Source organism: Mustelus asterias, chromosome 6 (assembly GCF_964213995.1).
Source record: "Mustelus asterias chromosome 6, sMusAst1.hap1.1, whole genome shotgun sequence".
In the NCBI taxonomy this organism is placed as follows: Eukaryota; Metazoa; Chordata; class Chondrichthyes; order Carcharhiniformes; family Triakidae; genus Mustelus; species Mustelus asterias.
This window is the reverse complement of record NC_135806.1, coordinates 26,056,374-26,073,246: the sequence shown is the minus strand read 5'-3', so window position 1 is coordinate 26,073,246 and position 16,873 is coordinate 26,056,374. Positions and strand designations below refer to the sequence as shown.

The following is a 16,873-nucleotide window of genomic DNA, read 5'->3' as shown; positions in this document are numbered from 1 at the left end:
AAAAAAAACCTTGTGCATTCCTTGCCTTAGCTGTGTAATCCCTGGTGGAAAAGGAGACTAAAGTTGTGTGCTGTCTCCAGAGTGGGGTAAATTAGCCCCTGAAACCTCTCCATAGTGCGCTGTACAGCAGTATTGGTAGAGTTGTGGTTGCCTGTTTTGTGACAGTCCATGGAACCCAAAGCAGGAAGGAAAGATAAAAAGGGAGGGCTGGGATGAGGAAGCTTGCCATTGTACAACATATTTATATGTGAGATTGTTTACCTACAGCCTAGTGATAAAATTGTGCATTATGTTGCAAGCACTGTTGAAGCTTTATTTGTGCAAAATGGATGAAGACTTGTTTTTTAAAAAAATGTTTTTTTATGGGTTGCTGTTCTGTTATCTATCTGCTGTTCTATGACTTTCCTTCACTGCGAACTGCAGATATTCTGTCAGGGTGTCTCCACAGATAGCCAACAGGATTGTTGATTCAGCTAGAAGTATTTTAAACAAGTTCATACCAGATATCTACATCTATACCGATCACATGAAAGGAGCAAGTTCTGGAAAGTGAGTTTGATTTGGGCAACCGGCAATCCAGTCTTAAATTTAAGTTGGAAAAAGACGGTACAGAATGTTTCAAGATTTCTTGGAAATGTAGTGCATGGTAGAAAGCCAGATAAAATGCTCTGGTTAACAACCACCAGACGTACAGTTGAAACTTCAAGCAAACAATTTTCTAAATAACCTGTTTTGTTTTGATTCACTGTTTCTTCACGTTGCAGCCCTGTGATTGTAGTTTAATACTGTGGGTTGCCAACTGACTCTGCAAAGGGATGTAGATAGGTTAAGTGAGTGGATAAAAATGAAAGATGGAGTATAATATGGAAAAATGCGAACTTGTCCCCTTTGGCAGGAAGAACAGAAAAGCAGCATATTCTTTAAATAGACAGAGATTGCAGAAACGGAGAAATCCTAATGACCTGGCACATAAATCACAAAGTTAGTATGCAGGTACAGCAAGTGATTAGGAAGGTAAATGGATGTTTATTTCACGAGGAATATAAAACGAGGGAAGTTTTGCAACTGTTGGTCAGGGCGTTGGCAGGACTGCATCTAGAATGCAGTGCAGTTTTGGTCTCTTTATTTCAGAAAGGATATAATTGCATTAGAAGTGGCTCGGAAAAGTTTCACCTATCTGATGATTAGGATGAAGAAGCTTTCTTATGAGGAATCCTTGGGCAGGTTGGGCTAGTCTTCATTGCAGTTTAAAAGAAAGAAAGGTGAGCTTATTGAAATGTGAGATCCTGAACAGACTTGACAGGCTGAATGCTGAGGCAATGTTTCTCCTTATGGGATAGACTAGAACTAGGGATCTTCCATTTAAGGTGGAGATTAGGAGAATTTTTTTCTGAGCGTCATTAGTCTTGGAATTCTCTTTCCAGGAGAGCGGTGGAGGCAGGGTCATTGATTATTTTTAAGACTGAGTTAGATAGATTCTTGATTGACATGGGAGGCAAAGGTTCTAAGGGGTGGGCAAGAAAGTTCACTTGAAGCCACAATCACATCAGCATTGATCATCTCAAATGGTGGCGCAGGCTTGAGGGGCTGACCTTACTCCTACTTCATATGTTCATCTGTTCATATATATATTCTCCATTTAAAAGTGATACTTGGGGGCCATAAAGCCTTCTGTCAACTTACTTGGCCCAGAACTCCTGATTCTCTAAAGTGGATGTTTAAATGTTTATGTTGGGATTCAAGCCCTGGAACTGCAGAATGTAAATCACTTGTCAGCCTCCAGTATGATTGGTCTGCAAGGTTTTCATAATCTAATGTAGCTAAAGAGAGTCATAGAGGTCTGCAGTACAGAAAAAGGCATTTTGGCCCATCGAGTCAAAGACAAAAGCCACCTAACTAATCACATTTCCCAGCACTTGGTCCATGGTCTTGAATGCCTTAGTGTTTGATAGAATCTTTGGATTTGAATAAAGCAGAATATACCCCATCATAACTGTATTTATATATAGGAGGTGGTTCAGATTAGAATGGATGTTCCTGATCATTATGAAGTCTGATTAGTGTCTCGGACACTGTGATGCAGTGATGTGCTCACCATTATAGAAACATATAAGATTATGAAGAGAATAGATAAGATAGAAGCAAGGAAGTTGTTTCCAACGGTGGGTGAAATTAGAACAAGGGGGGCATGGCCTCAAAATAAGGGGGAGCAGCAGGTTTACGACTGAGTTGAAGAGGAGCTTCTTCACACAAAGGGTTGTGTATCTGTGGAATTCCCTGTCCAGTGAAGCAGTTGAGGCTACCTCATTGAATGTTTTTAAGGCAAGGATAGATAAATTTTTGAAGAGTAAAGGAATTAAGGGTTATGGTGAGCGCAAGTGGAGCTGAGTCCACAAAAAGATCAGCCATGATCTTATTGAATGGCGGAGCAGGCTCAAGGGGCTAGATGGCCTCCTCCTGCTCCTAGTTCTTATGTTCTTATTGTGCATGTCTCTGAGTTGAGCTGGAGACCGAGTAACAAAGAACAACACACTCTGCAATGCAAGATTAGATACTTCATTCAGTAAGTGACAGTATTAAATCATGTGAGAATAATATCGCCACACTTGTATATGTTTTTTGACTAAATATCAAAATGACAGTATATGAACCATTACCCAGTATAGTGAGAAGTCAAGGGCTCCTCAAAGCTCTCTTTCATTTTTGCGCTGTGACATATTCTGGGAGAAATTCCATAACACTGTAGTGCGGGAGTGAGATTTAAAACCTCTGACTCAGGTGCAAGTTTTTTTTAACTACCTGCGTTTATGTTTTAGGTCTCCAGGCTTTGGCCTGTCTTTAGTTGCAGAAACAACAAATGGAACATTTCTCAGTGCTGAGCTGGCTTCAAACCCTCAAGGTCAAGGGTCACCGGTCCTACCAGAAGACCTTGGCCGGAACTGTGCCAAGCTGCTTTTAGAAGAAGTTTACAGAGTGAGCATTTGCTGAACTATTTTGTGGTCTTGATGGTAGGAAATTCAGAGCTGTTGTTACTGGGCTGTTGGGCTCTGCACAGAAATTATTTGAATTCCCAGTAACCAATTTACATGACAAGATTTTAAGTTTTAAGATGTTTAGCATAAGAAATGAATTTAAAGCAATATTGACTAAATATTTCCCACATGGCAACTAATACTCTAAGCCAGTGGTTCCCCACATTTTCAGTAACATGACACACTTCATTACAACAAACAATTCCATGACTCATCGACTTTTACAGCTGAATCGATTGTTTATAAACGTCACATTTACTGTGGTTATGGTCTTACTAGTGAAGTTTGCAGTATGCAATTGAAATTTTTTCTGTCTCTGTGGTCTCAGGGTGTTTGGGGGGTGGTGGGGGGAGGAGGAGGAGGAGGAGGAGATCGGGGGATGATGTCCAGAAGATCCAGGGCTTCACCACTCCATATTTGATCACTCGCTCCTATTCACGTCAGATGGGTCAGTGGAGGGTAACTGGAGAGATTTTTAAACTGCTGAAGAAAAAGCTTTCCTCCCATTTCTCTTGACTGGTCAGAGCTTGCAGTTAAAAAGGGCTCTCTGTAATCTAGCTGTGATACCTCCGAGTCGCACACTGACTCTGGCACCGTCGCTGCCTCTCAGCCTCCAAAAGACAGGAGACACAGGTTTGTTCCTCAGACACTGTGACTGAGGGTGGGCAGTCGTCCGGTGTTGCATATTATCCTAGTTTGTGGAGCTCTCAAAACACAGCATCCATTATTTCTGCAAGTCTGTGTCTGATTTATTAACAGTTTAATTTAGTCTTGAAGAGCAATATCTTAACAGCTGCATGAATCTCCCATAGAAACTGCTTCACAAACGGTGTTTAAAAAGCCACAGATCATGTGTCAAGGGTAATTAATGAAAATACTTTGAGATCAGGCAAATTTTGGTCAGTGAAATCTTCGTTATCTTTCCTGTGGTCCATAATGTCTGGAACCCTGATCCTGCTTTTCAGTTCATTCCAATTCATGGGTTTATACTTTCTCAGATTAGCAGTGGTGGTGCTGGGTGTTAATCTGTCAGGGGAGGTAAACTCTATAAGGAAAGCTGTTTGGCCATTTCATAGATTCATAGAATCCCTACAGTGCAGAAGGAGACCATTCAGCTCATCGGGCCTGCACCGACAACAATCCCACCCAGGACCTATTGCTGTACCCCCCCCCCCCCCACTTCCTGGTATTTACCCAACAATCTGACACTAAGGGGCAATTTACCATGGGCAGTCAAACGGTTTTTCAAACTAACCTGCACTTCTTTGGACTGTGGGAGGAAACTGGAGAAACATGCTCTCTGCAGGATCACAATCTTTATAGGAAACAGTCTAGAAACTTCCATCTTCAAATAGCTTTGTGCCTTAAACAAAAACTGTCCAATGTCAGCCCAACTGCTCCAGCTTTTGGTTTCCAGTGTGAACATTTTGCACCTTGCTCCTAGTCTCAACCTGGGCCCTCCTGTCCTCATGGGCTTGTCAGTTACAATTCAAAGCAGATTGCATGATCCTCTTCTTTCCTCCATTTTACCTTTAATTAAAGAAGCAGTCCCTAAACATTTTAGAAAACTATGCATTCATAACGGAGCTATTTATATCAAAGAATTAATTAATTTCCTTTATGAAGAAAACAATATTTCCATTAGAGCAGCAAAATCTCTTGCTTTTGATCAAATATAATTATTTACTTTTGCTTTTCAAATAGAGCATGCTGCTTCCAGGTTGAGGTTGAATTTGTTTTGTTTGGTAGTATAGATTACTGGGTTTTATCTGCTTTTCAAAGAAAGGAATAGTGTGTTGCTTTATTTTTCCATTCGTTCTTGGGATGTGTGGATTGTTGGCAAAATTAGCATTTATTGCTCATCCTCAGTTGCCCTGAGAAGGTGATGGGTCTCTTCAAATCACTGCAGTTTGTGGTGGTTTGAGGGACTTGCTAGATCACTTCAAAGGGCTCATCACATTAGTCTGGGACTGGAGTCGCGCATAGACTAGACTGGGTAATAGCAGATTTCCTGCCTTAAAGGACAGCAGTTGGTTTTTTTATGACAATTCAGTAACTTTGTGATCATTTCTAAATTGAATTCAAATTGTTAAACTTCCATGGCAGGTTTTCAACTTGCATTTTACAGTCCCGGCCACTGAATTACTAGTTCAGTAACATAGCCACTACGTAACATTTCTTTCTACATGCTTGCCATTTTTAGCATGTGACTTTTATTTGTGGCTAAGTCTAAGAGTGATTCCCTCTTATTTGGAAAGAAATCAAGGGACAAATTCATACTTGAATAATGTTAATGTAGGATTACATAAACCAGTTGGTTTCCATACCAACAGCCAAACCTGCAAAAGTGGGGATTTGAGCTCTGTTCAAAATGCCACATTTTGTCTTACCAGAATCAGTTGCTGCAGAAAGGATCAGATGACACAGCATGTTCTGAGTGTCTTAGAGCTGCCTTTTGCTTGTACTCTAATGACCGAGAGATTGGTTGTTGTGTATTATTTTGGTTTTAGAAACATAGAAACCCTACAGTGCAGAAGGAGGCCATTCGGCCCATCGAGTCTGCACCGACCACAATCCCACCCAGGCCCTACCCCCACATATATTTACCCGCTAATCCCTCTAACCAACACATCCCAAGACTCTAAGGGGCAATTTTCTTTAACCTGGCCAATCAACCTAACCCGCACATCTTTGGACTGTGGGAGGAAACCGGAGCACCCGGAGGAAACCCACGCAGACACGAGGAGACTGTGCAAACTCCACACAGACAGTGCCCTGAGCCGGGAATCGAACCCTGGAGCTGTGAAGCAGCAGTGCTAACCACTGTGCTACCGTGCCGTTTTGGCTAGTTTATAGCTAAACTACATATGTGAAGTCCTTTTTTGATTAGTTGAGATATTTCTGGGCTATCTTCTGGTCCTCTTGTGTGATATTTGACCAGCTTCTGTACTAGGTTTCTATCATAAGACGGTGATGAGTCATTCTAGTGTGTCTGACTTATAAATATTTGTTTTATTTAAGAATAATGCAATTTTATGCATTAAATTGACTGGTAACCCTGAAACCTCAGTTAATGCTCTGGAGATGGGTTCAAATCCCACCATGGCCACTGATGGAATGTAAATTCAATAAATAGATCAGCAATATAAGGCTAGTCTCTAATAGTGAAATTGCCAACTATCGTCAATTGTCAAAAAACCCATCTAGTTCACCAATGTCCTTTAGGGAAGGAAATCTGCCATCCTTACGTGGTCTGGCCTATATGTAACACCATTTCCACAGCCATGTTGTCTCCTCTTCCCCCTGAAATGTTCAGGGGGAAGAGGAGACACTCAGTTCAGGAGAAATTCAGGGGTAGCAACAAGTGCTGGCCTTGCCACCGAGGCTCTCATCCCATGACAGAATAAAGAAAAAAATAGAACTGTTTTAAAATATTTACTATGGTATCACTCTCTTGCATTACCTGGTGATTATATACAATTGGAGAGGAGAGTGTTGAATTCACAAGACTAATGAATAGTAAAATAATGGCTACTCCATGGTATGAGGCATTGATTAGCCCTGTGCACTCACTGAATAGTTTTACACCAAGTGCAAGTGGTTTTGATCGAATTTATTTCTGTCAAGGCAAGCTGTTGAAGCACAGACTAAATGGCAATGATCCTCCTAAGTTTTTAACGGAATTTAACCTCAATCTGGATGCCAGATTCTGTTTAGTAAGCTAATTGAGGGATAAATATTGGGTAGGTATCAGGGTGAGCTCTCCCTGTTCTTTTTCGAATAGTCAGCTCTGACAGTGCGATACTCCCTAGCTACTGCACTAGTGTCAGCCTGGATTTTTGCATTAAATAGCTGCGACCACCTATGTAACTATACAGAACCAGGAGGAAAGGCAGTTTCATTGGAAACCACTTCATTTTTACCATGAGCTTGTTATTGTGCGACTCTTATCCTCAGTGCGATGGCTTCCCAAGTGCGTCAGAACTACCACAAGGACTGTGAGGATGCTGTTGGCAAGCAGATCAACCTGGAGCTCTATTCCTCCTATGTTTACCTCTCCATATCTGCTTACTTTGACCGGGATGATGTTGTCCTGCGTCACTTTGCTGAGTTCTTCAAGGAGCAGTCACATGAGGAACGGGAACACGCTGAGAAACTGATGGAATTCCAGAATAAACGTGGAGGCCTGTGTGGAGTTTGCACATTCTCCTCGTGTTTGCGTGGGTTTCCTCTGGGTGCTCCGGTTTCCTCCCACAGTCCAAAGATGTGCGGGTTAGGTTGATTGGCCATGCTAAAGAAAATTGCCCCTTAGTGTCCTGAGATGCGTAGGTTAGCGGGATTAGTGGGTAAATATGTAGGGATATGGGGGTAGGGCCTGGGTGGGATTGTGGTCGGTGCAGACTCGATGGGCCGAATGGCCTCTTTCTGTACTGTAGGGTTTCTATGATTCTATGAAGTGTATTCTCCTAACATTTTTGTGCATCACTTGATTTTGACTTTCTGCCTGAGGCAGTGTTTGTTGGCTTTTTGGAACTCGCTTTGTTTTCTGATTTTGTTTGTACAGGGTGGTTGTGTAGATTCAATAAACCAGAGCTTGGCTCTATTATACATGGCCCTTGGGCAGCAGGATGTTTCGAAAGTTCAGATTGGTCCACTGTCCCCATACACGTAAGTGAAAGTTTTTCATTGTGCAACTGTGATGTGAATTTGCCGCAAAAAGATCAGATGTCTGTTTTTTTTATTGTTGACATATTGGTTTAAAATTGCCGCATTTAATACTTTTCAAAATGTTCCCCTGACTGGAGATCTAAAGGTCCGAGATCTGAACTGTCCTTTTTCAGTTATCACGGTACCGGTGCTGTTTCTTCAAGAGGTACAGTACTGTGATAACTGAAGAGTGGCAGTGCCATCACAAGACTGATGAACTTGGAGTGTTCTTCACCTCGTTGATTTGTGGAGTTTGAAGATAACATTATTTGGCAAGCATCGATTTACCAGACTGCCATGCATTCTCCATTGGACTGGAGTAAAGCAGAGAAAGGGAAATAAAACACTAAATCGGATAAAATTGGAAGAAGGATGAGCCAGATTGATTGCTGTCCATCTAGATCAAGATTGTCATGTTATGGAGTCTCACTGCACACTGTTGTGTACTTGCTTTGTTTTCTGTTTCCCCTTTTGTTTGTTTCTCTCTCTCTCCCCCCCACCCCCATCAATCTGCATGCCTAGACCTGTCTACCAACTGCTACAAATTCTTACTAACTACCCGCCCCCCCCCCCCCCCCCCCACCCCTTCCTGACCACCTGACTAGCTCCTCCTGACCAGATTCACCATGGCTGTCCACCCACCTGGCCATCTGCCACTAATTCATTAAAAGACTGCACCTTAAAAAAACTTACCTGAATATGGCAGCTCGTATCATTAAAAAAAGAGGTGTGTCTTCTCCTTCCCCCAACCCTACTGGACTTAATCATGGGGCCATTGCACTGCCCATTTCTCCATAGCTGGAATTAGAAGATCCAAGAAGAAATGGGCTGTAGCATCAGATTGGTAAGAATGTTGTGGGCAGAACTGATTGGAAGATCTAGGTGAGAGTTTTAGGAGTCCAGCAAAGGCTCGTAAAATAAAAGTTTTGTTGGATATTTATTGCGTGATAAAGGAACTAAAGGGACATGGTTTTTTTTTGCAGCAAGTTGTTGTGATCTTGGATGCATTGCCTGAAAGGGTGGTGGAGGCAGACTTAATGGTAACTTTTAAAAGGGAATTAGGTAAATATTTGAAAAGACAAGATTAGGAAGGACTGCCTGGAAAGAGCAGGGGCAACAGTGACTAATTGGGCAGTTTTTAAGTCAGCAAAGGTCCCATCTGCTGACTAACCGCCTTCTATACTGGAGTACCCTTCGATCCCTCATACTCCAGTGAAATTATGGGAACGTTGTATTTGAGGTTTGATCTTGGGGCAATCTTTTTGTGTGGTAGCATGGAATAAATGATTGAATCTCCCAACAAAGTGAACTGGCTTAATCCCAGGACACATCCAAATTAAATAAAAGCAAAAGTCCATTTGCGTAGAAGCCCTTTTTGTACTTCTGCATTAATCATTGATAGAATTCATACTCATCATTGTGTGTAAATATTGATTTAGCATTCAGACACTGAATAGTTCAGCATTGATGTAATCCTGGATTAGAATAGTGAAGATACATGATATAATTATAAAATAATGAATATTTTAAATGCTATAATTGCTTTGTTTATACCTTTTTAATTTTTTTTTTGTGCATATAAAACTTTAAATCCCTTTCATTGTGAGCCCCATTGGTCATTATGGAGCTGGTGACAGGTTTTTTAATAACTTTTGGATCAGAAGACTGAAGATAGACAGTAATGAAAGGGTTCTTAACCTTTTTCTTTGAGCCTTTCCTCCCATGTTATTACAATCCCCAGGACTCCTATGGGACAACTCTTTTTTTTCTGTATAAAATTTAGTTATACATTTAAACACATTTTTGTGAGTGGGTAAATATGCATTCATCATGCTTTAGTTGGTGGTGAGTGAACCTTGTAAATGGCATTGGATTTAAACAGGACGGAGTTTATCAGGTATCTCCATCTTGAATTAATTCTTCCTCGCAGATATTCCAACACAGTTTGGGTTTACCCAGTCCTCCCTCCGTGAAACAAGTTCCTGTTTTATTTTAAATTCCAAAATCTGTTTCATGACTTGATAAATGGAGAAGAAGTTCTTCCACTGCATATTTCATTCCGATTGCTATGTCTTGACTGAACTGTTGCCATCTTAAGTGACAAATTACACATTAAACATCTACCCGGTGTAATCCCACTCTGAGGGCAGTTGCCACTTCTCAAGGAGAAACATTGAAATTTGGGGTGGCAACCATTGGAGGTATGACCTGGAGTCTGATCCAATGAGAACCAGCCAGTTCTCTGAACTGGTAATAGGCCCTGGTATTTTAACACATTTGAGTGCCGATAATTTTTTGGTTATGTCAACTAGTGTCTAAACTCTCTGTAGCCAGTAGAGTAGAATATATCTGTCAGGGATAGAATTTGGAATCCATACCTGTATCTGCTTCTTGACAGTGATTCACTGGGACTATTTTTTCAGTTGTTCTGCCAAAGCTGATGCAGCATTTCAGTGGGCAGCTTGAAATCAGTCTGTTGGTGTTCTTAAGTGTCACAGTTCCCAGAAGGATCAAATTCTTCCTTTCCCTCAACATGTTCCCTTTCTATGAACTAAAACCAAAAATGTTGAAAATCTCAGCAGGTCTCAGCTAACGTTTCGAGTGTGGATGGCCAGATAGCTCCATTCTCTCTCCTCAGATGCTGTCAGACCTGCTGAGATTTTCCAGCATTTTCTGTGTTTGTTTCAGATTTCTGCATCCGCAGTATTTTGCTTTATCCCTTTCTATGAAGCTGCACTAATTTATCACATTATATTTAACATTGATTCAAAGGGACTCTGGGAGTTGAAGGTTCTTGTCCCTCTTTTGGGAGATTGAACTATTATGTGCAAGACATGACTATAAATTCTGATGTTCCACTGTGGACATTTTTCAGTAGAGGTAGAAATGATATAAATGGTTGATGGTGAATGACAGTTAAATCTGATTATCCTTATTAACCAGACCTAATCATATAGGCTGCTAACTGAATCAATTCTGTATGCTTGTGTTGCTCAGGGCAACGGACACTGGGGGAGTCTTTAAAAAAAATAGAGACACTTTATAGCTGCAGTTCTCAGGAGAGTCACCTGGTGGCAGCAACATTCAAGGTCCAATCATTGATACGGAACATCAACTTTAATTTTTTGGGGACCCCTTGAAAATGCCTTGCAAACCCATAGGGAACTGGACTCTTAGTTGCGAGTTCCTGCAGTAATGGATAGTTCAGGATGCTTTTGTTTAATGGATTGGAGGAGAGAATGGGTTACAATATTTAGTGATTTTTTTTTTGTCCTTTATTTCTGAATTCATTCTGTTTCAATAATAGAGTCCATCCGCATTCCTCAGGAATATTAGATTTGGGCCACTGTCTCATTTTGAGGCCAATACAAAAAGGATCAAATTGACCTTTTTTATTTTTGCACGATATAGCTAATTTACTGCAAAATTTCCTTTGTTCTTACACTGATGATTTGGCTCCAGATTCATCAGTTCAAAGTGGGGAATCTATTCCTTCAGTGTTTTTACGTTTTACTGAAGTATGTGTTTCTGCCTTAACTGTTGCTCTGACGTGTTGTTACTATTGGAACATCGCTGTACTTGTAATTAATGCCTTTCACAAATTAGGCTGATCATTGTGACTTTGTTTTTCCAGGCCACAGAGGCCTAGTTCAGTTCTGTCAGTTGAGGATTGTTTATAGCCAATTGCTATATTTTTAAAAAAACATTAATTATACTTTTTGATAGATGCTTCTCCTGAATCGAAGGAACACAATTTTCAAAAGCAAAGTTAATCATTTACTTGGAAAGCTAATTTTTAAAAACAAGTGGAAAAGTTGAAGGGATTTAACGTGCATACTTTGTTTTGGTGCTGAACTTTGTTCCTCTGTGGATTCTCTTATTTGGTGTGGCAATTTTCGTGCTGTGAGCTTTACATTCCTCTATTGTAGAAAATAGTTGTCCTGTATGTGATTTCTGTTAAATGTTTTGTGAGTACCATAGTGAACGGTAATATGACTGCAGGTCCTGAAAATGTGTAATGTTTTTTTTAAAGGATTGAATTTCTGCGCCATTTGAAAAGCTTCTTCCAGATCATGTTCAAAATTGAAGCCCAGCCCATGGAAGAGCAGAAAGGAGGAGATAAAGTATTAATGACTTGTATAGGTGTTGGCTTTTCTAACATCAGTAAAACCGTCACATAGAAAAATAGGAATTAGGAGCAGAAGTAGGCAATGTTGACCTTCGAGCCGGCTCCATCATTCAACATACAGAACAACTACCATATTGTTGCATCTTGACATGTTTGGCACAGTTCTTTGTATGTTTTAAGCCTTTACCCAGGAAAATTGTGCTGCTGAAATTTGATACATGAAAAATGGTGTTTCACAAGTACATGATGTAATTCACCTGTAAATTACATTATATTGACATTTGCTTGTTAGAAAAGCTTTAATGCTGAATGCCAGTTGATCAGTGTTTCACTGGAATCCAGTGTCCTTTTTTTTTCAAAGCTGGTGTAAGATTTGTAGTTACTCAGCTGAAGCTTTTTTCCACTTAATACTATAGTCACCATGAAGGAATGACTCCACTCTGTTCAGGGTCTATTGGGTTAGTTATTTATATTTCATAATGGCTCAGGTTAAATATATAAAGGCTTCAAATATAGTTCAGTGGGATGACTGGTTTCCAGCACAAATGTGATGAGCGTGGATAATTCAAGTGAATACAGCCTGTTGGTAAGAATTGAAACTATATTCAAGGTAAAATGGGAGTCAACAAAATTGGTTCAGATATGGTAGCTCTACCAGTTCTTCACTCCTATTTCCCATCCTCCCTATATGAGACCACACTGTGGAGATCCCACTAACTGTCCAAAAAGCCATTGCACTTCGGGTACACAAACCTGCTGCTGTGTAAATGTTGGCTTTCACTCAGTGGTAGCATTCTTGCCTCCCAAGCGAGGAGGCTGTAGGTTCAAACCCCACTCCAGATACTTAAGTGCATAATTTAGGCTGACGAGTGCTGTACTGAGTGAGTGCTGCACTGTTGAAGATACCATCTATCGGATAAGATATTGAACTTGAGAACTGCTTCTTCCCCCAAAAGATCCCATGACATTCTTTTGAATAAAAGCCAGGAACCTCCCTATTATCTGGCCATTTTTATACTTTAAGCAAATCACGTGGTCATTATCTCATTGCTGTTTTGGGGACAATTTGCTGCCAGCAAATTGGCTGTTTTATTTCCAAATATTATAATGACGACTAAATTTCAAAAGTAATTCATTGCTATAAAACCCTTTGTGATGTCCTATGGGACATCGTTAGGAACCTGCATAGACCATGCAACAAAGCCTATTCTGCAGTTCAATTAGAGCAAGGCTGACCTTACTTTAACTCAGTTTACTCGCCTTAGTTCTGTATATTTTAATATCCTTACCTAACAAAAATCAATCTCAATTTTTATAATTACTCAACTGATCTAATTTCAACAGTTTTTTGGGTGAATGTTCCAGATTTCCACTTTTTTGTGAAGTGTTAACTGAGATTGCTTAGCGCTATTTTTAAGGTTATGCTCCATTTTGGATCCTCCCACAGAAAATAATTTCTCTATCCTATTGAATCCTTTAATCACTTCAGTTAGCTTACCCCTTAGTTTTCTGTGCTTAACTACGAGTCTATGCAACCCACCCTCATAATTTAACTCTTTTAGCTCCAGAATCATTCTGCTGAACCCTCTCCAAGGCCATCATACCCTTGGAGGTGCACTCACCAGATCTGAACCCTGTATTCCAAATGAGATCTGATCAGAACTTTGTACAAGTGTAGCATAATTTCTAGTCCTCTGGAGAGGGAGAGTGTGAAGGGCACAATATGAATTCAAGTTCTTTATTGTTTATATACTGCCTGATAACAGACCTATTAAAAATGTTTGCTCAAGATTAAGCTGCCACTTTTCAATAGTATCTCTTGGGAAAGGAGGCTGTTTTAGTTTATTCATTTGTATTAATGACCATGTTCTAATGGTTTGTATCTGTATATCATTTTAAAATGCAAATATTACATTGTCATACACTTTCACTCCAATTGAAATACATTGTTGCATTTATACTGTCCATTGTCAAAATGCCTTTTTTGTAATAAAATGCCTTAAATCTTTAGTTGTGAATAGCCTGAATACTTATGCAGCCAAAGTTCTTGAACGGGTGCAAAGTTGTCATTTCTGACATGGGTCACTTAACATAAGGTTGTTAGAAGTTATCTTTTTGAGAATTCCTGACCTGTTACAAAATGTTCATGAGTCAGTGTGAAGCAGGCCACCAACACTGAGTAAAGATGATTGGACAATGAAGCATTTACTTTAAATTGTGTATGCCTCATGGACATTAGCTGACCCAGGAAAAAGGTACGCGCACATCGAAAAGGAGGGTTTGGCAATGGTCTTCGCAGTGAAGAAATTCCATCAATATGTGTATGGCTGACATTTTACCATCATAACAGACCACAGAGCTTCTCTTTCTTTAAATGGAGGGGAGGGGGGTGAGCTCTTGCTAATGTGAAAGCTGTTCACTGAAAGATTTGATGGTCTAATCAAAACAGTATATAAATTGAAATGCGCTGCCTGAAAAGGTGATGAAACCGATTCATAAGAACATAAAGGCCAAAACACGCCATATGGCCCCTCAAGAATACCCTGCCATTCAGAAAAATTGTGGCTGATCTCATTCCATTTTCCTGCTTGATCCTTGTATTCTTGGATTCCAAGAATCTGTCCATCTTAGCTTTGATTAGCTTTGACTATTTAGTAACTCAGCATGCACAGCCCTCTGGATTTTAGAATGTCAAAAATTCACTCCCCTCGAGAAGAGATTTCTCCTCGACTGTGTCCTAAATGGCCATCCCTTACCATGAGACAATGCATCCCCCCACCCCCCAATTCTAGACTGTCCAGCAAGAAAATTCCTTTCAACATTTCAACAATTTATAGGTTTAAATTAGATCACTCCTCATTCTTATAAACGCGAGAGAATGTCGGCCCGTTTTACTCAATCTCTCGACACAGGACAATCCTTGTCACAGGAATTTATATCATGAGATCAAAACTATTCCAGGTGTGCTTTTGCAAGTCCTGTCCAACACGCCAAAACTTCATTGAAATGATCTTTTTCCGTAATGCAAATGTGAATTCTAGTGCCTGGGAAAGTTATTTTAATGTCAGCAGTAAAGTTTAAATGAAAATAAAATCTGGATTCTTAAGTAAACCATTTCAAATTCTTAAATGTTTTATTATTGTGTTGCTAATTCCTAGTCCCTATTTTACATACAGTTCAAGCACTCTTTCTAAATTAAAACTTCTATCCTTCAATGTAAAATTTTGGTTGCTTTGAGCCATCTAGGTAAATTTTACAGTCCATCTAAAAAGTTAACTTTGACTTGCTGTTAACTTCCTGCCTCTGATAAAGACAAAATACTGTGGATGCTGGAATATGGAAAATCTCAGCAGGTCTGACAGCATCTGTGGAGAGAGAATAGAGCCAATGTTTCGAGTCTGGATGTCCTTCATCCTGCCTCTGTCAGCTGATTTGGTATTAGGGAATGAACCTGGGCAGGTGTCAGATCTCTCAGTGGGAGAGCATTTTGGGGATAGTGATCATAACTCTATCTCCTTTACATTAGCATTGGAGAGAGATGGGATCAGTCAAGCTAGGAAAGTTTATTTGGAGTAAGGGCAATTATGAGGCTATTAGGCAGGAAATTAGAGGCATAAATTGGAAGGAGTCTTCTCACAGAAATGTACAGAAGAAATGTGGCAAATTTTCAAGGAAAATTTGTCTGGAGCTCTGCACAGCAACGTTCCAATGAGACGGGAGTTATGGTAGGTTACAGGAACCATGGTGCACGAAAGCTGTAACAAATTTAGTCAGGAAAAAAAGAAAAGCCTACAAAAGGTTCAGGGAACTAGCTAATGTTAGAAATCTAGAAGAGTATACGACTAATAGGGAAATTAGAAGAGCAAGGAGGAGTCATGAGAAGGCCTTGGCAGACAGGATAAAGGAAAACCCCAAGGCATTCTGCATGTTAAGAGCAAGAAGATAGGATGTGAAGGAGTAGGACCTATCAAATGTGATTGTGGGAAAGTCTGTATAGAACCTGTAGAAATAATAGAGGTACTCAATGAATACTTTACTTCAGTATTCACAGTGGAAAAGGATCTTGGTAGTTGCAGTGCAGACTTGCAGTGGACTGAGAAGATTGAGCATGTGGACATTAGGAAAGAGGATGTGTTGGAGCTTTTGAAAAGCATCAAGTTAGATAAATCGCCGGGACAGGATGGGTTGTACCCCAGGTTACTGTGGGAGGTGAGGGAAGAGATTGCTGAGCCTCTGGCGATGATCTTTGCATCCTCAATGGAGACGGGAGAGGTTCCGGAGGATTGCGGATGTGGTTCCGTTATTCAAGAAAGGGAGAAGAGATAGCCCGGGAAATTATAGACCAGTGAGTCTAACCTCAGTGGTTGGTAAGTTGATGGAGAAGGTCCTGAGGCAGGATTTATAAACATCTGGAGAGGAATAGTATGATCAGAAATAGCCAGCACGGCTTTGTCCAAGGCAGATTATGCCTTACGAGCCTAACTGAATTTTTTGAAGTTGTAACTAGACACATAGATGAGGGAAGAGCGGTAGATGTAGTTTATATGGATTTCAGCAAGGTGTTTGATAAGGTGCCCCATGCAAGGCTTATTGAGAAAGTGAAGGGGCATGGGATACAAGGGGACATTGCCTTGTGGATTCAGAACTGGCTTGCCCACAGAAGGCAAAGAGTGGTTGTAGATGGGTCTTTTTCAGCATGGAGGTTGGTCACCAGTGGAGTGCCCCAGGGATCTGTTCTGGGACCCTTGCTCTTTGTGATTTTTATAAATGACCTGGATGAGGAAGTGGAAGGATGGGTTGGCACGTTTGCTGATGACACAAAGGTTGGTGGTGTTGTGGATAGTGTAGAGCGATGTCAGCAGTTGCAACGAGTCATAGATGAGATGTAAGACTGGGCGGAGAAGTAGCAGATGGACTTCAACCCACAGAAATGTGTGGTGGTTCATTTTGGCAGGTCGAATAGGATGAAAGAATATAATAAGGGTAAGACGCTTGGCAGTGTGGA

General features: G+C 40.5%; 1 protein-coding gene across 3 annotated transcripts in view; it reads left to right on the top strand.

The window, feature by feature from the left end:
* The window catches only part of rcl1 (RNA terminal phosphate cyclase-like 1), a 37,956-nt gene extending 21,972 nt beyond the window's left edge, over window positions 1-15,984 (top strand). For all 3 annotated transcript variants that reach the window (XM_078214135.1, XM_078214136.1, XM_078214137.1), the window contains exons 6-9: window positions 424-549; window positions 2,817-2,973; window positions 7,597-7,700; window positions 11,773-15,984. In XM_078214135.1, the coding sequence (XP_078070261.1) occupies window positions 424-549; window positions 2,817-2,973; window positions 7,597-7,700; window positions 11,773-11,920 (535 nt within the window). In that variant the 3' untranslated portion in view covers window positions 11,921-15,984. The remainder of the gene's footprint in view (window positions 1-423; window positions 550-2,816; window positions 2,974-7,596; window positions 7,701-11,772) is intronic.
* The last annotated feature ends 889 nt before the right edge of the window (window positions 15,985-16,873 follow it).